At 41.4% G+C, this 21572-nt stretch overlaps 1 protein-coding gene across 3 annotated transcripts in view; it reads right to left on the bottom strand.

Moving 5' to 3' along the window:
* Window positions 1-271: 271 nt before the first annotated feature.
* The window catches only part of KDSR (3-ketodihydrosphingosine reductase), a 38565-nt gene continuing 17264 nt past the window's right edge, over window positions 272-21572 (bottom strand). The window contains exons 4-11 of one of the 3 annotated variants that reach the window (XR_014790270.1): window positions 16903-16968; window positions 16647-16742; window positions 12007-12198; window positions 9443-9526; window positions 7103-7186; window positions 4325-4426; window positions 722-3222; window positions 272-666 (exon numbers count right to left, since the gene is read on the bottom strand). Coding sequence is in view for 1 of the 3 variants with exons in the window: in XM_084850507.1 (XP_084706633.1) it covers window positions 3112-3222; window positions 4325-4426; window positions 7103-7186; window positions 9443-9526; window positions 12007-12198; window positions 16647-16742; window positions 16903-16968 (735 nt within the window). In the remaining 2 variants the exon portion in view is untranslated. Of the gene's footprint in view, window positions 3223-4324; window positions 4427-7102; window positions 7187-9442; window positions 9527-12006; window positions 12199-16646; window positions 16743-16902; window positions 16969-21572 lie in introns of all 3 variants that reach the window. The other 2 variants (XR_014790271.1, XM_084850507.1) reach the window with 2 other exon arrangements.

The following is a 21572-nucleotide window of genomic DNA, read 5'->3' as shown; positions in this document are numbered from 1 at the left end:
AACCTCCCTTCATGCTGTATTGTTTAGGCTGGGAGTCACTCTCCACCAATTCCTTCTCAACATCATTTGATGGGAGATGGGAGGCAGAGTCCTCTAACGTCCCGCTGACCCCGCCAAATCCTCACCGACCTCCCATTTATGAAAGCTGTTTTACAAATGATTAATTTAGAAGTCCATAGTACTGTAACAAGCATTAATAGAAATACACTTATTCATTAGGGCCAGGAACAATTATTTGAGCCAGTTTTTAAGAAAGACACAGAGAGTGTAAAACATAACCTTTTCATTTATTTAACGAAATACAAAATATTAAAATTTTTAATTCTGGCACAACACTTTGTGAAGCAACAAGCAAAAGCAAGCTATGGGTTTTAGCCATATTTAATCTTAACATTAAAAGTGCACAACATTTTTCACAGTATACAGTTGTAAGCTTGTTATCCATTTCCTTCCTTTTCTTTAGTTACTATTAAATCTGAGTAGAACATGAGCTGTAATGCTAAAAAACATTAGAACGTTTAGTATTTAGAGTTAAAGTTGGAACATGACACTTTTGTTCAACTGTGAAGAAACTGAGGGCAAAATATGTCCACAGATGTACCAAATAACAAAGTAGTTTAAGGAAGGATATATAACTTGTTCATCTGCTTCAGGGAATGTTTAATTCTCCCTTTGAAATTAATGGGGCTTTAGTGTGGGCACTTCAAAGGGAGAATTAAACATTCTCTGAAGCAGATGAACAAGTTATATATCCTTCCTTAAACTGCTTTGTTATTCGGTATTTCTGACTTGCTTTAAACAGCCTTGCCCAACCTGGTGCTTTCCAGGTGTTTTGTACTGCAACTCTCAGCATTCCAGACCATTGGCTGTGCTGGCTGGGGCTGATGGGAGTTGTAGCTCAAAACATCTGGGGAGCATCAGGTTTGTGAAGGCTGCTCTAAAGCATCAAGAATCCAAGGTCTGAACTGAATGCTTTTTAACCAGCTGGAATGGTTTTTCTGCAGCTGTTATACTATTCCAAGCATATGCTCCAACTCTTATGGTCGAGTTCAATATGGCAAACAAGAAAAGCAAGTTCTATTTCAACAGTTCCAATTAAAACATTCTAAGGAACACACACAAATCTGCTTTCTCTGGTGTAAAGTTCTACTGTTTGAAGGTATCAAACCACAATGAATCAGAGCTGCTAACTGGAATAAGACTTAGAACGTCAAAGTTTTTGTGCTTTTGACACACCAGGCACAACTCATCAAGGACCATTACTACACAATCTCCATCCCTTCTCACTGGCAACTTTCTCAGTCAAATGCCAAATGACCCAACTGCTTCTATTTAGATTGGAAGTTTCCAGGTTCAGCATTTGGAGAACCGACACTTGTGCTCGTGTGCAAAACAAAAGTAAACGTAACCATATTTGGCTCAAGTAAGTGGTGCTGTACTTGCATCGGTACTGAGGGTCCAAAAAGCAATTAAAATTTGGGGAAAAAACTAATTTGGAAGACTCATAGTGGAATTGAAGTAAAAGGAGCTGGGCTTGATCTGACCCCACAAGATGTTCCTGAAAGGGCATTAAAAGAAATGAATCCTCTCCTCCCAGTGATCTCTACATACACCTTTCTGTTTGAAGAAAATGGCAGTGGAAGGTCTCTGGTTCTTAAAAAGCATCTTGCCAAACACACATCTGTAATCTCCTGCAAAAAAGTCATCTTAGGCACTTGGATAACAAGGTATCGCAGGAATTCTTTATAAACCAGTTGAACATTGGGACTCCATGAAATCTTCAGCCACTGGGAACCAGTACATTTATATCTAGCAATACAATTCCCCCTCACAACTGAGGGGCTTTTTATAAGCCCAGATTCCATGTAATTAATAAGGCTGACTACATTACCATCAGAGGGGAAACATAATCAATTCCTTGGCCTACATTTAATTCTCTCTAGCACCTGATTTGCTCACAGCCATTTCTACAGCTCTAAAGCCACTTCTGTTGCTTACTGAACTGGCAAAGATAAACATGAACTTAAGTGACCAATAATGAACATGTATACAAACACTTTAATTTATATCATTATTTGCTTATATAGACAGTCTGACATCCCTAGACAGACAGAAAAAAGACTTCTCCCAGCATCTCAGTGAGGAATGGATCCTTCATTTCCCCTGAAGATCTATAACTGTTAAAAGCAGATTTCATTGCTCCTGCATGGAGAACTGAAGATCATATGGATAAAGCTCTGCCATCAAGTTCCATATTTAATATAATATAGTGCTTAATAAAATATGGGGAATACTTCACAAAACTAACTATGCACTCCTATATGTCAAGGAAGATTAGTCAAAATATTGTGTTAGTCTACACCCTGAAGAGCTGGTAGGAAAAAAATTCAAATCAGTCTCCAAATGAGCCTTCTTACGGGCAAATGCAAATGTTGATTCTCCAACTTGACTAGTACTCTCATGCAATCTTTATCACTTCATATATCAAGGAGGGAGCTGCTCATTTAAAGAGTACTCCAGCATTAAAGTTACATGCTTTCTACTGTTGTGACTAGACTTGCCCCAGCCATCCGAACCAGTTCACATAGGTGGCCAGCCTCCACATGATTCACATCCCTGGCAGAAACCACACTGCCAGGATAATATATGAATTGGGCCTTCTGTATAAGATCTGAGTCAGCACAGCTGTGTGGGAGAACTGTACCAAATCAAAGAATGTGTGTTTGAAATGGCCCTTGGATTAAGAAGTGCCTCACTGAATCAAACCTTTGATCACCTCTAACAATTAGTACTGGTCCAGAATTACGAGAAGATAGGCCACTCTGAAGCTCTGCTTTTCCAAAAAGCTCATTTCTAAGGCAACAATATGCTTATTACTTCAAATCACGGAAAAGAACAAAAAATGCTGTCTTCTTCATTAGTACTTTTGCATAGTCTTTTTTCCTGGAGTTGCTAATTTGTTTCCTTCTTTCACCACCGAAGATCACCACCTTTTCCACATATATAGCATATATCTATGAGGCATATTCAGGCCACAGACACAGTCCCTTTTAGCAGCAAAACCATCCAACTTTTTAAAACAGGGCTCAGTGTTTTAAAAGTCATCATTCTTCAGTCAGTCTTTTCAGATTTTTCTTTTTGTATCATGCAACGGCGAACTATGCTGTCAAAACTTGCTATAAAATACAGGCTAATGATGCGGAAAAAACCCATGCAAATAACCTGTACGTTTGAAAGAGAGAGAAAGTAATTTTATTCAACATACTTTAGCATTCCATTCACTTAGATCAGTTACCTGCTGTTTCTCTGGAGTTTAAAAACTGATGCATTTTCATTCTTTAATTATTTATTGTTTTAGTGGGTGTATTACTTCACTATTTTGTTTTACTGCAAGTGGGACCTGCAACAAGATGTTGCAATGTGGTGTGCTCCTTTTCAGGATTCCAGCCAGCCATGCCCTCTTTTGGGGTACTTTGTTCCATTTGACAAGCACTATTTTTGGCAGAAATATGGGATATGAATTTAAATCAATCCCCATTCCCCAGTTTACAATTTTTCCCTGAACATTCAGCATTTGGGGGCTACTGAGCATGCCCAGTCCTCACTGAGCTGTTTTTCACACTTCCTTAGGATTTCCCCCCACCTAAAGTCTGTTTTACTTCGGCAAACCTTGAGATAACCCTGACCATGCTGCTAACTCTATCTTATTTCTCAAAGATCTTGTTTTAGCTACAATTCTGTTGGCAATCACCAGGTAAGTTTGCTATTTAGAGCAGGGGTGGGAAGAAAATAGATCTCCAGATGTTTTGGACTTCAACTGCCAGCATTCGTCACCATTGGCCATGCTGGCATGGGCTTCAGGGAGTTGAAGTCCTAAACATATGGAGATCTACCTTCTGCTCACCCCTGATTTAGAGGAAGCAATTTTGTATTTTTTTAATGTAAGCCACTTTGGTTTTTAGTTTAACAGAAAAGTGGGGTACAAGATTAAAAAAATCACAAGGTGTAAGAGCCCCATTGCTTGCTAGAACATTGCCTATTACTTGATATTGCTCAATCAACTGATTCAAAATTAAAGGACTCCCTGCCTTCAAACCTATAGTTAACTATATTTAGATACGCTACTTTTATCCAATAACGCACAGGATATAGCAGCTTTTGCTGCCCAGAAGCAAAATACTTAATTATTGCTCTTTACCTTACAAAGCTGCTGCACTGCAGGCCACTGATTTTGAATCACACAGACCTAATACGCCGGAATGTTCCACAGCATTAGGAAAAAAACCCAAGAGAAAAGTCAGTTGGCCTGACTTTTGTTTCTTACCGCCTCTAGGGCTTCAGCAATAGAAGAGATTGGCGACATTCCACCGGTCAATACTGTCAATATGTGACCATCTGTACCAACAGAACTGCTGAATTTCCCTTGCTGGGTGGAGTAAAAATGAAAATGTCAGTACGCTGGCCAAAAAAATCCATCAAAATAAGATTAGTTCCTTACATATGGAGGTCTCATGCTAACTGCTAGTATTTGAAGCCACCCTATCACACTGCATATACATATATAGTGTACATAGGCAAAGTAGCCTCAAACAATGGAAGTATGGTTGCCCACACTGATAGGTTAGTCAAAACTGTCAGTACTATTCTTCTAGATAAAAATATTGCTGTTAAATTAACTTCTTCTGGGATGTGATGAAATAGAGAACCACCAGTTAAGAACACAAGCAAGTCAACTTAAATCAATGGTCATTGTCCCCCCCACATACAACTCCCTCCCCCACACTTAAATCAATGGTAGCCAGTCACAGTTGAGCATTTTTAAAACCCATTTGTTTCAACAGGATGACTTCAGCACATGTTTAACTCACTCCAAATTAAAGTCAGTAAGACTTAGAAAGTGCTGAACTTTGACAGGTGAAGCCCAGAATAACTAAAGACTGAGTTACTGTTCTACTTATAGCAAAAATTAGCATTTTCAAAGCTATGATTCCTGATCATGAATGATCAAGTATTCAACTTCAGGGTGCTCCTAGATCCAGCACCATCCACGGATTGTCAGGCTACAGCAGTAGCTTGCACGTTATTTTGAGTTGACCTAATAAAGGTATTATGGTGGCATGGATTTTAGACATTTTGTTTTGGAATTTCTCTTTTGGCCAACATGGTTATCTTTGTTTTTTGTGTGATCAGTAGCTGGGAATGCCTTTTACCAACTTTGGCTAGATTGCCACTTCTAGCCTTACCTGGTGAAGGTGGGTCTGGCCTCAGTTACACATGCACTAGTTTAATCCAAGATGGATTACAACACTATTTATGTGGGGCTGCCTTTATAAACAGCTCTGCAACTAGAATTGGTTCAAAATTCAGTGACCAGAATGTTGGTAAGAGCAAGAAAATTGGAGCACATTACACTAATCTCATGCCAATTGTATTTATTTCTTTACAATATTTATATACTGCTCCACATCAAAGATTTCAGAGCAGTGAACAGCAAGATAAAAGAATAAAATCCCATAATTAAAACAAAACATTTTAAAAGAATGGATGAACATAATAATAAACATATTGGCTACGTATTCATTTTCCAGGCTCAATTTAAGAACTTCAAACGGTTTAGGACAGGGTTATCTTAAAGCCTTTACCCATATGAACCTGGCTAAGCTCTTAAAATGGCCTAGGAAGGCCAGCTGTCTGATTCATCTCTAGTGGATATTTAGTTGGCGGGTACCAGGGACAAGACCTTCTCTATGGTAGTGTCACAGTTATAGAATTCCCTCCCCAGAGAAATCAGAAAACGCACCCTAGTACCCTTTTTTACGATGGGTTTTTAATCCTTTTTATTATGGTAGGCATTTTATTTGATTTCTGTTTTAACAGAAAAGTTATTTTCTGCTCAGCTTCCTGCTGCTATGTGTATTTAGTGATGGTACATGGGCAGAGCAAACCTACAGGGGAGGGAGAGGGATGAACCGCCTTTTCCAGTGCCCCATAAGCTCATGCCAACAGGGCAGGGCAAAGGCTTTCTCCCTTCTTTTGGGGGGGCTGTTTCTGGCTATTCTCACCACCTCCAGGACTGGCATAGCTGTTTCCCCATTCTGGAGGCATATCAGGGGCATGGGATGGCTTCAGATTCTACAGAACCACAGCCTCTCCAGGCATGGTCATGGAACACGTTTTTGTGTTTGCCAATGCTGACGCACCAGCTGTGGAGATTTCACAGGAACTATAGGACTGTAGCTTTGCGCTGACAGTATTGTTTGATTTTAATATTTTAAAGCATTTTGATTACACAGATAAAAAGCAGGATACATTGAAATAAACTAGTGGGTAGAAAAGATGCACCATTATTTATATCCCACTTCTCCCAAAGTTTGGCTCCCAAAGCAGCTAACAAGTAAAATGCATGGTTTGCCAAATCTTGGATTGAGTTAGCACATTTGTGTAACCTGTAGTTAAACAGATTCTCTGAGTTTTTGCATGTTGTCAACCCCACTGATTAAAAATCGGGAGCAACATTTTAATCTGTACCCCAAAATATACTCCATTCCCTTTGCTAATGGTGAATATGTATTAACTAAAGGAGAATGCATGCACAAAGCAAACTGTAACTTTAAAAAACCAAGACAGTAAATCATCAAAAAGGATTTCCAAGAATTTTTTTTTAAAGAGTTGAACAAAAGATATTCAAAGCCTATCAACATATTTATTTATTACATTTCTATACTGCCCAATAGCCAAAGCTCTCTGGGCGGTAAGTCCATTTTCAAAGCAAGCAAGCAATTTGAGTAGAAGACTGGAACTAAGAACATGTAACTTAACTGCATTTGCCCACTTTCACCACTCCCTGTGTTTTCTTCATTGCCTTTTTTAGGTTTGTAAGCTGCTTGGGGACAGGGCCCTATTTTGGTCTACATAAGACACAAGTACATACTGATGGTACTCTATAAATAAGAACTAAGGCTCTCAAGGTTTAAAGAAATACATTCTAATATTCAGATACATTATTTTTTTTAGAAGATTTCATGTAACATGCCTTACACCAAACTAGTAATCCATGATTACTTTCCACCCAGAAAAACATTTTATTCAGTATTGTACTTACAATGGCATCTTTAACAATGTTTCTGGCAACGTAATCAGGTTGGCAGATTGACGATAGTTCTGAAATAAGCTTGGTCTCTAAAATCTTGAGTACAAGCAAATGGAAATACAAAGATTATACAAATATAAACAAAAAAGTTGTTACTGAGTACAGCCACAACACAAGTACAAATTTGCTGAACATCTTAATGTAGCAGATCTGTTGTGAAACATACCACAATCTGTACTTCAAGAGCAGCTCAACAGAATTATGTTTCATGTACTTTATAGTTGTGATCAGTTGTTTATATTACATCACTAGATTATAGCTTAAGGCAAATCATATGTTTAAAAGCTTAAGTTCTTTTTAATTTTACAAAGAGTGAAACTAAGCATTTCACACACTGCCATAAACCACATCCATACTCGTAAGCACTGTTTTTTCCCTCAGCTTCAACAGGTACCCCTCTGACTGACTGGGTTTTTAAATTTTCAAGAAGTGTGGTGTTCATGCAGCACACAAAACGAACACTCCCAAACATGCATGGAATCGCACGCACATTTTCTCTCTTTTCCTATTCTTGGGGGGTAGCAAGCCTGATCAGGACATAGTATGCACAAATATAATTCAGTAGTTCAGTAGAATAATTCTGATTCTTTGAAGTTACACACCCAAAATCATGATCTAATTAACTGCAAGTGCACTACCCCCCGCCCCACTTCTTACATGTACCCAAGCAGTTAAGGTAAATGCAAGGTCTGCATGAGCCTTCCTTATCTCCCATGCAGCTCTCCCCAGCATTCAACCCAAGTTATTTGTGCTTCCACTTTGAAACACATTATGGAATACAGCATCATGTGCTGTATTACACTGCAACTTGGGCCTTCCTGTCAGTACACCTATCAAATATTTCAAGACAGACTTGTATTAAGATCTCAACAGGCATAACCCAAACCTCAAGAATAATTAACTGCGGCAGAACAACTTGGATGAGACTGCAACCACAAGCATTCAGAAGATTACAAGTAAAGCACACAGGTACAACCTTGCCTGTGTTTCATGGGACATCCTGTTGTAAGGCATAATCTACTCTAGCAACACACACTGCAAGATCTGCGTGGAAATCTAACTTCTGCACAGTTCTCAGAATGTGGAAGTTTAAGGTTTCTCCAAATTTAACAGTTTTGCCATTTCACGTTCAAGTACTGAAAGTGTGCATGTGTCTATCTACAGTCATGTGAAAAAGAAAGTACACCCTCTTTGAGTTCTATGGTTTTACGTATCAGGGCATAATAAAAATCATCTGGTCCTTAGCAGGTCCTAAAATTAGGTAAATACAACCTCAGATGAACAACAACACATGATATATTACACCGTGTCATTATTTATTCTACAGAAATAAAGCCAAAATGGAAAAGCCATGTGTGAAAAACTAAGTACACCCTTACTGAGGCTAAGTAGCAGCCAGGTGTTGCTAATCAAATGCCCTTGATTAATTGATCATCAGCAAGTGTGACCACCTCTGTAAAAGCCGAAGTCTCAGGAGTTTGCTGGTCTCAAGCATTCAGATGTGTGTTAACACAATGCCAAAGAGTAAAGACATCAGCAGTGATCTTAGAGAAGCAATTGTTGCTGCCCATCAATCTGGGAAGGGTTATAAGGCCATTTCCAAACAATTTAAAGTCCATCATTCTACAGTGAGGAAGATTATTCACAAGTGGAAAACATTCAAGACAGTTGCCAATCTTCCCAGGAGTGGACTTCCCAGCAAATTCACCCCAAGGGCAGACTGTGCAATGCTCAGAGAAATTACAAAACATCCAAGCATTATGCAAATATAAACAAAGATGGTGCAGTGGACTGAACATTGGATTTAGATACAGGTGATGGAAGTTCAGATTCCTAAGCAGCCATGAAAAACTCTGGACAAACTATATTGTCACCTGAACTGATTCTGGAAGTTGTCTATGAAGATAGTGACTGGGTTCACGCAACATGATAACCCACACGCAAAGGTTGAGTATGGGTTGTTGTTGAACCGTGGGTTGTTGTTAAACCGTGGGTTGTGTTATCTGAATCTAGCCACATTAACAAACAAACCATGGGTTATCTTTGTGGATTGTTTGTGGTTAACAAACCATAGTTTGTTAGCATGGCTGGGTTCACACAGCACAACAACCCACATTGCCACAACAACCCACACTCAACCTTGAGTGTGGCTTGTCATGTTGTATGAATCCAGACGTAGCATGTTCCAACTTGCCCTACTCATTGGAGAAGTCAAGAACAGGAACAAAATGCTTGAGGAGACAAACTGGGTGTCTGCACATAATATTTAATTGAAAGAAATGAACAAGTTACCTTGGTCTCATTTTCTTCTGCATAGCCAGGTGTGTCTGTATCTGGAGGATAGGCAACTGTTATGTAGATATTATATGGCTTTACCTGTTTTTGTTGAGAAAAATATTTATTTCACATTGCAATATATTGAGCTCTTCCATGCTTACTAGTCATGCACAAAAACAGAAGATGTGACATGCATAAAAAGTATACTAGTTGTCTAGATCCCAAGATTCAGATATTCAATGCCCCAGAATGTACTGTTCACTCTTTTGAGTGTCCCCTTCCTGCCTTTCTGTGAAAGGCCCCCTTTCTGTGGAATTCCCTGCCTCTGGAAGTCAGGCAAGCACCAACATTGTGTTGTTTTCGATGACTGCTGAAAACATCTTTATTTTAAGAAGCTTTCCTTTGTTGAATAGCCATGGTTTTTATTGGTGTTCTGGGTGTTGTTGTTTTTTAATTTTAAATATGGTGTTTTATTCTTTTTATCTTTTATTGTTCACTGCTCCAGAATCTGTTAGACGTGGAGCAGTATATAAATGTTGTAAATTAATTAATTAAAAAAGCAGCAGCTTTTGAAAAATGTCAGTATACACTGACATTAAATGCATCAAGTGCAGCAGACACAATTAAATGGGAATGTATTGAGAAAAGAGCTGTTAAGTTTGTACAAGCTGGAGGGGCATGCTACAGGCACAACACTGTGCAAACCCCTAAGCTCATAAGGATAACAGAATTGCAGCCAATCATAACTGTCAAAACATGGATATACAATGAAGTAGGAAGAAGGAAGTTTGGGATTTACTAGTAGTTTGCGGGATGTTTTGTAGTAGATAAACAATTCTGACTCCAAAGATGTTCACAATTGTTATCAACAACTAGAAAGTTTTTCTTTCTAAATTAAGTTGTTAGAATTCCAAAACACCCTAACTTGGGGGGGGGGGGGTTGATCTTCACAACAACGGAATGAGAAGTGCATTGGAGGATTACCCGGATTTTCATGGAATCAGCTTTGGTCCATCAGGGACACACAAAGCAAGAAAAGCTCAGGGTACAGTACCTTTAAAATCCAGTTTTCAGGGGTCACAAGCGCTTGAAAGGAACATACTTCTAGGTGGGGTGGGGGTAGAACTGAATGTCATCAGACTGGCAGGGGCTGCTCAACCAATGAGAGAGGCTTGTTTGCCCCCCCTGTCCAGGCTCTCCCCTGATACTACATTATTATGAATGGAGAGCAACTAATTTACAATTCTGAAGGCTCCCCCCTGCTTCTACATTATCTCCTTCCACCCCTTTCTTCAATGTGCACACTTTTGGCTTGAGAAGCCAAAATCCCCAATTCTGGAGTGCAGCATCTGAAAGCCCCCATGAGAGCAGCCCAGCCCCCCAATTTCGGCCCATTCCAGCACTATGCTGCAGAATTATTGCTCCCAACCCGCTCGCTTTTCGTCTTCTCCTGGCGTGCAATGAGACAAGAAGCTCCTGTGATCTCCAGCAATTGCTACTGTGACTTTACATAACAGAGAAACTATAGAACATCAAAAAAGCACAGCATCAAGACAGCAATTTTACGGGGAAGCAAAAGAGCATTTTAGGGCAAGTTACTAAAGTTAGCCTTTAACCCTTTAAATGCTTTAGCGATTTACCATGGCTCCATATGCACTGAGCCCTGTTAAAGATTCACTGCAGGGAGCGAGATTTATTTCTTACTTATGAGTAAACATGCACAGAAGGGGAGGAATATGGGAAAAAAACTACTTCAAGTTGGGGAAACAAGATGGAATGGGGCATCCCACCCCCTTGACCACGTCACTGCCAGGTCACAGAGGCACACCCAGGATTTAATGCGGGAGGGACATGGCATACTGTTGCAAAATTGCCAGTGGGAGCCACTTTCAGTTAAAAAAAAATTCAGAAAATGCAGCTTTTCAAGAGGGAAGCGGCAGACTGGTGACAATGTCATCTGTCACGAACAACCTCAGACTGCTATAACTTCGCACCAAATCGCTCATGAAGACAGCCCCTTGGATATAATCTGTACACCTAAATGCATGCAATCCCAATATGGTTTATGAGGTGCAGCAGATAATTGGCTCTGCCCCAAGCCACTATTTTGCATCTGGCTCAGCTCTGAGCCATTATTCTGCACCAGTCTCCAACTGGTGGGCCTTCAGGTTCTAATTTCAAAAAAAGAGTAGGTCCTGCGAGCCTGAGGTCTGCCCATGCCCAACGTAACATTGTAAGTCATCTTCTATCCAGAGTGTCATCATCTGCAAATGTGTCTTATTCACTCATTTCTGTCCTGAGCAGCAAAACAGTGGCACAAGACTGGCTTTGTTTTGCACATCACAGCTTTTCAAGCTTTTCATCCAACCTGAAGGAGGCCCCCATTTTACTACCAATTAAAAAAAAAAGATTTTACTTATAACAATTAACCATTTCAAGCAACATTCATAATTCTAATATTTTGTCCTTCATTTGGATCATTTTGTCAGAAAGGTTTCTGCATTACAGAGAAAACCATAAAATTATGAAGACCATTAAAAAAAAGACAAAACATACAGGTGAGGAACAGGCAATCATACCTCCATTTGCAAAGCTTCAGCTAATCCTCGAAGCGCAAACTTTGTTGCAGAATAAGCTGAGTAGCCAAACAGTCCAACTTGCCCAGCCTGCGATGACACAAACACAATCCTTCCCATCCTTCGTTCCTTCATGGTGGTAACTACTGCACGAGTTGGGTAAACACTACCCAGGTAGTTGACAGCCATCAATTGCTGTTGAGAAAATATGCAAGTCAGAGGCAGAGTCAATATATTTCATAATAAAGTGCTCATAATGTCTCTAATCCATGCATACATTTAGATAGGTGTGGTATTGACATACAACTCCCCATTCAAAGCTGCAGTGATACTCACATCACTAGCCTGCATAATACAATGCAACACTCCTACCATAAAAAATTGGAGACTTCAGCTAATGGTACACATTCATCTTACAAAATGCTGCACTGTATTTCCATCAATGATGTGGGTTTTCTGGAAAACTCTCAACAGGAAATTTTCCTATACAAATTAGGCTAATTTGCATAGGATCATTTGCATCCACACGTTTCAGTTTGCATTGGAACATTTTCTAATGCCCTAGAGAGTGATCTAATTTAGCATGTTTGTTTTACTTGTATTTCGTAAACAAAAATTAAAAAGTATCTCATTCATTTTTTGTCCCAATACACCACAAGTATTTGACCTGAAATATTTGAGGGGGGAAATTAAAGCATGCTTATTGTGATTTAAATGTTAGATTATGTAGAATTTTAATTGGAATACTTGTAAAAATGTATTGCAATACTTGTAAAAATGTAAGAACAATAGCATGCAATTCCCTCATATTGTTTAAATATAACAAAAAAAAAAACCTAAAGGAACTGAAAACTGTTAACACACTAATTCCCCAACCTGGTGCCCTCCAGATGTGTTAGTCTAAAACTGCCAGCATCCCCCACTGAGCATAGCTGGCTATGCTGGGAGTTGCAGTCAAGCACATCTGGAGGGCACCAGGTCGAGGAAGGCTGCACTAATTAGCAACGCGAAGAACTGTGCATGATATGCTGACAACCACTTATATAGATCAACTGAGTTCAATTCTATTCCACTAAGGTTGTTGGGGCACCTTCAGTTTCACTGTCACTACTTATTGGGGCTGTTCTCACAACATGCTAACCCACACTTAGCGGTTGAGTGTGGGTTGTTGTTCAACTGTGGGTTAGCATGTTGTCTGAACCCAGGACATTTTCCACAGGGTGGCTTGTTAATCATGCAGTGTAGCTTGTTAACCACCCTGAGCAGCCCAACAACAAACTATGGGTTCTCAAGCTGGCTGGTTCAAGAAAAATAAGTCACACTGCATGGTTAACATGCCACCCTGCATGTGGGTTAGCACGGTGCGTGAATGCAGTCTGGGTTCGCCCAACATGACAACCCACCATGGGCAGCGAGACATGTCGTGTTGTCCGAACCTCGCGCATTCAACATAGGGTGGCTTAATTTTCGTGAACAAGAACACATGGCTTGCTGTTAGGTTGTTCACAGCTTTGGTGGGTTGTTGTGTCATCTGAACCCAGGAGAACAATTTTATCATGAGTTGCTGGGACTGGCTATAGAGCAGCTCAGCAAGAGCAGTAAAAAAACCCGCCATGCTGTTCTTCGCAATCTTGCTAGTGCCACCTCCGACCTCCCTCACCACCGACTACCCCTCCACCAATGCCCAAACAGGGTGACCATCACTTGTTCGCCACCTGTTTTTAAAAAAATTTCGGAGCTTTAGAAGTACACAAATGGGGGCATTTTTAAAAAATCCCGTTCCTTCGCAAGTGCATAGAAGCACGCTTTTGCCCATCCGATATGTGTAGCCTTGCCAATTTCCTTGTATGTTTTAGTTGTCAAAGGGACTGCCAAAATGAGAGAAGTAGATGCTCCAAAAGGGGTGGGGGGAGGACAATATCTCCCACTTGGCAATGTAATCCCCTCAGTTTTAAGTGTTGAACTGACACTTGTCAATGTCCTCCTCCAATTTAACACTTCCTTGAGTCTTCTGCAAGTCCAGAAAGGGGAGATATTGGGTCCGTCCCTTTTCGTGGCTCCTTTTCACACTTGCGAAGGAATGGGGGGGAAATAAAATTTTAAAAACGGCCCATTTCTGTACCCCTGAAGCACCAAAAAAGTGATTTTAAAAGGTGGGGAACTAAAACAGCTAGTGATTGGAGCGGGGGGAGGAGGGGGGCAGAGCGAGGAGACAAGATGGGTTCTGCTGCAAAGGCACCTGGGACATGTGCTGGAGTTGGCTGGAAGACTAAGGGGGACAGAGGGGGAGAGCAAACCACACCAAGCCTTATCCTCTTCTATGAACAACCAACCCACAATTGGTATCTATTCATTGTTACTATTGAACTTATGAAATGGAAAATTTTTCATTGAAAAATTAAGCACTGGAAAAATTTCCCTCTCTACACCACTGATCCCTATCAGATTGGGATCAGTGATGTGGGGCAGACCTGGAGTGCACCCAGTTGGATAGCTTCCTGGGTAGTGTGCAGTCCAGTCCTTTGCGCTGGGGTCACTGGTTCAAATCCCTGTGGAACTGCTGCTGGGGAGATGCACTTCTAATTAGGAAAAGGCTACAGTTTTGTATGAAAGGCCTCCCAGGTCCAAGCTTCAACATCTCCAGGTAGGGCCAGTAAACCCTGGAGAGCCACTGTCAATCAGTATAGAAGATAGTTAGCTGGATGCAATAATGGTTTGACTCTGTAAAGGGCAGCTTCCTAAACTCACTTACATAGTTAGTAGGTGGTCCTTCTTTGGGAGCCCTGCCAAAGGAAATGAGGTGTGCAGCTATTAAGAAGAGGATCTTTTCTGTTGTGGCACCCCAGTTGTGGAATGAGCTTCCCAGAGAGGCTCACCTGGAGCCTACACTATACTTTCAGTGCCAAGTGGAGACCTTTTTATTTGCCCAGGTGTTCTTTCAGTTTCTGTTTTAAATCTGTTTCTGTATTTTAAATCTTCGTATTGCTGCTAGGATTTATTTTGGCCTTTACTTCTATTTTATACTGTGGTTTTAAACTTTTATAGTGCATCTTATGTTATATTTTATTATTTTAATTGTTGTGAACCTCCCAGAAAGTGTTGGCTAGTGGGCGGTAGAGAAATATAACAAATAAATGTTATCACCAGCAACAGCCCACCAGTTCTGTACTCTGTACCGATTAGAGATGGGTGGCTACTAGAAAACCATACCTGCAATGTACCAGCTTCTAAAAATGGCACCAGTATATTCTTCCTGAAACAATGAGTGACACACACATATACATACTCTCTCAGAGAACACTAATCAAGGAAATGTGAGTTCCAGGAGGAATACTGAATACCAAATGGAATAGTCAAACAGAGTCCAAACTTGTATAAATATCATCACGAGGCAAGACTTTTCCATCTGTGTCTGGCTGCAAAATGCAAAAATGGGCCCCCGAACACTAACATTCAAGAGAAGTTATTTTTCCCCCTAAGACTTATTCTTCCTTTATTTATTTATTATTAAATTTATTACTCGCCCATCTGGCTGGGCACCCAGCCACTTTGGGCGATGTACAACATACAATAAAACAGTTTAAAACAATAAAATTCTACAATAAAAACATTTCCTAAAATACCCTAACCCACCCCAAATGCCTGCCTGAACAACCACATTTTTAATGCATGACGGAAGCTCATTAAAGAGGGGGCATGACGGAGTTCCCTAGGGAGGGAGTTCCACAGAGTGGGGGCCACCACAGAAAAGGCCCTCTCCCTCGTCCCCGCCAGTCTAGCTGTCCTGGCTGATGGGACCGACAGAAGGCCATCCGAGGCTGATCTTGTTAAGCGGCCTGTCTGGTGCTGCTGGAGGCGCTCCTTAAGATAGGCTGGGCCGGAACCATATAGGGTTTTAAAGGTCAAAACCAACACCTTGAATTTGGCCCGGAAAACAACTGGTAACCAGTGCAACTCCTTCAGCACTGGAGTGATGTGATCTCGCTGGCGGCTGCCTTTAATCAGTCAACTGCAAAGTTGCACAGCCTTCCTGTAGCAAATACACCGTTTCCTTTGCAGAGAGCTATATAACAGAGCCTAATTTGGGGGGATAAAGTACATGATATATTTTTGGTAGTTGCCATCTTATTCTTCTGCAGCCTGAAGTTGGGGTTAATTTAAGCCCTTATGACATTAAATACAATATACCATGCATGCTGTGGCGTAGCCTTCTTTCGTTTCAGTAAAGATTATTAAGTGTTCCCTCACAGGTGTTACTGAATGAATGGAAGTTGTGAAGCAATAGTGCTTGATGGATTTTGCCAATTCACAACAGACCTTTATGCTCTTGTTTTTCTTTAGATCATGCAAACCTTTTGTCTTTCACAACATACTCTTAAGGTAACAAAACCTTTTAACACATGAGAAATATCCAACAAGAATTATTATATCTATGATACAGGCAGAAAACATTCAAGCCTGTGGAAAACACAGAGTAGTGTTCTTTTTTTTAATTTACAACATTAGGCCATTGTATTAGTAATGAATATTTTATTCAATTTGATACTGAAAACATCTCAGTTACTCTCATTCTGATGTAATCTGTCAGGTGCAGTTGGACTAACATTTCAAAACACAAACAGACAAAAAAAAATTGTCTTTACCTCAAACCTACTGATGTCAAGGTCTTCAAATTTTCCATTAACCGATGTTCCAGCACAATTTATGAGCATGTCAACTGGACCCAACTTCTCTTGAGCCTGAAAAAGACTACTTAGTAAGTAAAATAAAGAATTGCTGCTTACAAGTTACAAGTACAAGCTATTTTCACCAGAACACTTCTGTGATAAGGAAGTATCATACAAAAAAAGCTTTTCTGTCATACAAAAAAAGCTTTGTAAAAGCCAGTAATTTCCTTACTTGTTTTAGGACCCTCGCCACATTTGCACAGTCTTTGGAAACATCAACAGAGATAGAGTGCACAACCTATATCAAAGGGAAAAAAGTTAAGAGTTGTATCATTGCATTAATTTTTGACCGAGTGACTGTTACTTAAATAATTTTAGATAGGGCTGGGCACGGAACCCCTGCTGTGCTTCGGATGCCGCTTCAGACCTTCTTTAGCAGCCCCGCTTCACTTCGGACCAATCTGGACCCCATCCGCTTAGTTTCAGATTTGGATCCGAAGTGAGATTCAAATATCCAAATCATTCTGATATGATGTTTTCCCATTGACTTACATTGGAAAATAGAACTGGCCATAACTTTTTCAGTTTTCATGATAAATACATGACATTTGGGGAACTGTCAGCCCCCATGCAGGGGATTCCACCTGACAAATTTCAGACAGTTACCTCCAGTAGTAGTTTTTGTACTAAGCAGAGTTAAATATTTATTTTTTTCAACAAAAACAGTGAGAGCAAAGAGCTATAACATGTCACTATTTCCACAGAAGTGCATGAAATGTGGGGACCTCTCAGCCCCCATGTAGGGGATCCCACCTGCCAAATCTCAGATAGTTTGGCCCAGTTGTTTGTGTGCTATGCACAGGTAAAATGTGCTGTTCTCAGAAACTCAAACCAAAGGTCATAATGGGATAATCAGAGAATATAGGTGTTTAAGCGGTGGAGATCACTACCCTTAATCTCTGCTGTGGGTTTCTTTGAAGTGCAATACCCGGGATATAAATGTAATAAATAAATAAAAATAAATAAATAAATACACATTACCTGGGAAAACAGGCTGGAGAAGTGTTTGTGCTAATGTGCTTTTTTTCAGCATACAAAATGAATATTTTATATTTATTTTATATTTTAATTTTTAAAAATTAGCCACAGCGCACCTGCCAAATTTCAGACAGCTTTTAATTTTAAAAAATGATGCAAGTGAACTGAAGGAATTGAGAGTGTGGCAAAGTGTGCATCATTATCCAGTTTGTCTTTATATATGCAGTTGGTGATCTGGTTGGGCGCTGGAAATCTCCACCTTGTGGACCATACTTCCCCCACCCCATCTCCTCCATGGTGGCCTGCCTAAGCCTCTTGTGGGTGAGAGACGGAGAGCTTGCAGGAGTTCTGGCACTACCAGCCCTCTGCTGCCTGCCTGCTGGGACGTGGGGGCCTCTTCCCTGAGCAAGACTGATTGGTGCTGCCTCCTGAAGTGCAGGAGCAGGCTGCTGGCGGTGTGGTGCCCTGGCTGTTTCCCCCTGCTCAGAGATGCCTTGCAGCCGCAGCAGACGGCAGTGCTGGGATCCGCTCCCACCTCAAAGGGATCCCACACAATGCTGCCCTGACGTTTCGGAGGCGGCGAAGACGCAGACTGCCAGCTTTGAGTCTGGGGGCACACCACACAAGCGGGGGGGACAATGGAAGAGGGGCCAGGTGCCAGAGTCTCCACCTGCTGCTCATCCTCCACAACACCCTGAAGGATCTCCTTCTCTTCACCCTCCACCATGCTGAGGACATCAGACAGTCGATCAGTGGGCTCCCCTCTTCCCCTACAGCAGGAGATGGTGCTCCTTTGGCAACACTGCTACTTCTGCTGCCTGCACCAGCCTCCTCAAACGGTGACCTACAAGCACTGCAACTTGCCTCTGCACTCTGCCGCCCTGCTACACCAGGACACACCATCCGGACTGGAGGAGAGCCAGCTTGCCTCCCAGTGCTGCTAGTCCCAGCGGCACCTCGCCCACCTCTGCCCCTGCCAACTAGACCCCAAAGATGCCTCATATTGGGCTTGCTTGCTTTCCCACACAGTGTAGTATTATATTATTTAAATAATAGCTGTTAATGTGTGTGTAGTGCTTTGTCCACTGTTTTTTGAAATGTGGAATGTGTAGTGCTTTGCAACACACTGTTTGCTTGTCCGCACAAGCACAGAGACACACACATACACACACACAAACAAGAGCAAAAGAAAAGCAAACACTGAACTACCTACAAGCGGGTGGGGTGGGGAGTAACTATAATCCTAACAGAAGAGAAAAGGGCTTTTTGGTTGTTCTTTAGGGAAAAGAGATCAAAACTGGGAAGGGAAGGATTACAGGAATTGAGAAGGGGTGGTGGTGGAGGGGAGCCAAGAACAAGGACAAGAAAGTACTGTATCTAGCCAGAATGAAAGTAAGGGCAAACTAATGGTTGAGAGAGAATCGAGAAGTTGAGGGGGAAGCTCAAGAATGAGGCAAAGCAACTACAGTGAATTTTTCTGTTTTTTTAAATGAACAAAGAAGAAGAATGAAAGGTAAAACCTATTACAGAAGGGTGGGGTGGGGGGAGACTAAGAACCAGGGAGGAAAATCAAACTACATACTAAATGTTTGGTTTTTAAAGCAAAGAATCTACAAAAGACAGAGAATAGTTGAATTAATAAAGAAGAAACACAGCTGCACACACAGGATCTCTCTCTAACGACAAAACCACCACCTAACCAGTGCACGCTCTTTCTCGCAATTAACAAACTCAGGCTGATCTCTCCACTTCAGTATCCCCCCCTCCCCCACCTCCACCACTGTCACTGAGACTGCTGGGTTCCATTCAGCCCTAATCTGACAACTAGAGTTGCCATTCGCCAAAGCTTACTCCCTCCACCTCCCTCATTTCCCCCTCCCTCCTCTTCTCCCCCTCCCGGATCTCTCTCAACTTGATACATTTGGAGCCAGCCTGTCTGGGCTGCTCAGAAGGCATCAGAAGAGCTACAAATCTCCGAGGTGGACTGAGGTGCCTCATCGATGAGCCGCTTTGCTTTAGGGTGCTGGTGCTGTTCTGATCCGCCTTGTATCATGCTGAGGCACCTCCAAAGCAGCCTGCTTCACCTCATTATTGAGGATTCAGACCGAAGCAGTACACAGCTCTAATTTTAGATAATATTTTTGCTATACAGGTTAAGAGGCATCATGGCCCCAACATATATGGAAAGATCCTCCATTCTCTCAACTGTAAGACTAAGGGAAGGCATAGAGTTACTATTTCCTATACAAAAACTTGGATCTGGAAGACTATATTGCTATGAACAGAAATTTCCAAAATAAGACTACTCAGTTCAGACTTTTAAACAAGTATGCATTTTCCTTACATGCCACTGATCAGGGGTGCAGAACCTCTTTCAGCCTGAGGACAAAATTCCATTTTGGGGAAGCCAACGGTGGCCACATTCCAGTGATGGGTAAGCCAAGGGCAAAAGAGGCAGGCCAAAGTCCAAAACTACCAGCATATTGTAGCTTAAAGCTCTTACTGCCAATAATTAAGCCTCAGAAGAGACACTTCAACCTTTTCAAATGGGGAAAAACCTGAACAAAAGCCAAGAAACCATCAAATGATTTGGTGATTGGGGGAAGGGGGCATGGCCATCTGGGGAACCCTGGAAGGGGCAGATTGGGACCTCAAGCAGCCCAGATTTGATCCCTGGGCCCGAGGTTCTACACTCCTGCCACTGACAAACCACAAGCAGCTACTGTAAGCCTAGTGGGGCACAGTGATACCTCCCACTATTCAAAGAATACATGAGGGGGGCACAGAGCCAAAGGGGCTATCCCCATGCTTGGTGGCCATGCCTCCTGACCATCCACATGGTCAGCATGTGTAAGAGGTGGCTCTGTGCGCATACTGATGTCTGCAAGTAGAGTTCTTTCATGCAAGTGGGATCCTAATTGTGCCAGGATTCCCATGTTGTGCAGAAAAGGTCTGTAAACCCTTTTCTCATAGACAGTGTGGGGTGACTGCCAGGGCTGGTCCATGTGGTCCCATGACCCCCCCCCCTCGTGGGTTGAGGAAAAGGATAGCAAAATTATCTGCATGATAGCAAAACTCGTGGACTTGCTTGCAAGCCTGATTTAGTAGCATTCCTAGCTACCCATATCAATCTCTCTGCACTTTGAGATCTGTATCTGCCCCTGGAAGAACAACTAGGTTGGCAGGCAGGAGGGAAGGCTTTTTAAGGTGTGGCCCCACATTCCTGGAATGTTACGCTACTTGGGGTATGTCAGGCCCCATCATTGCAGGGCTTTAAAAAAGCTTTAGAGTGTCATTCCTGCTTACAGATACCTAGAAGCTCTTTATTTATGTAGAATTAATATACAGTTTTCAAAAGGGATAAATTTATGGGAAAGCTTATTGCTATTTCCACAAGGAGCCCTGAGGAGAGACATACATTTATAGCCTAACAGGAAGAAAGTCAACTGCATAGTCCCTCAAATACTATGATCCTAAACCAATTGTTAATTTAATGGAAATACACAATTGTTCAGATGTATCAATAGCGATTCTAGATCCATCTATCCATAAGATGAAATTGAGAAAAAGGAGCAAGCCAATGTTATCTTGCAAATACTTCCACAACCTGGACAGCACGTGATTGCCAATTCCACCTTAGGAAAAGTCAGTATTACCAACGCCCCCAAAATCCTTGATGCCACTGACTTTTCAATCTTATTTGACTGTCCCACCGATGAAAATGCCAAACTGATAAGAAATTAACAGCAGTTGCACTATAGGAAGAATGATGGTTGTACTCTTCCAGGCCTATTGTAGTGAGACTTAGCTATACTTTGTCTCCTGGTTGCACAGACATCTGTAGCCTGAATAAGCCACTCGTTC

This window comes from Heloderma suspectum, chromosome 4 (assembly GCF_057233095.1).
Source record: "Heloderma suspectum isolate Gila_16-S chromosome 4, 16-S_ref, whole genome shotgun sequence".
Lineage (NCBI taxonomy): Eukaryota > Metazoa > Chordata > Lepidosauria > Squamata > Helodermatidae > Heloderma > Heloderma suspectum.
The sequence above is the reverse complement of the archived record's forward strand: the minus strand, read 5'-3'. Positions and strand labels throughout refer to the sequence as shown.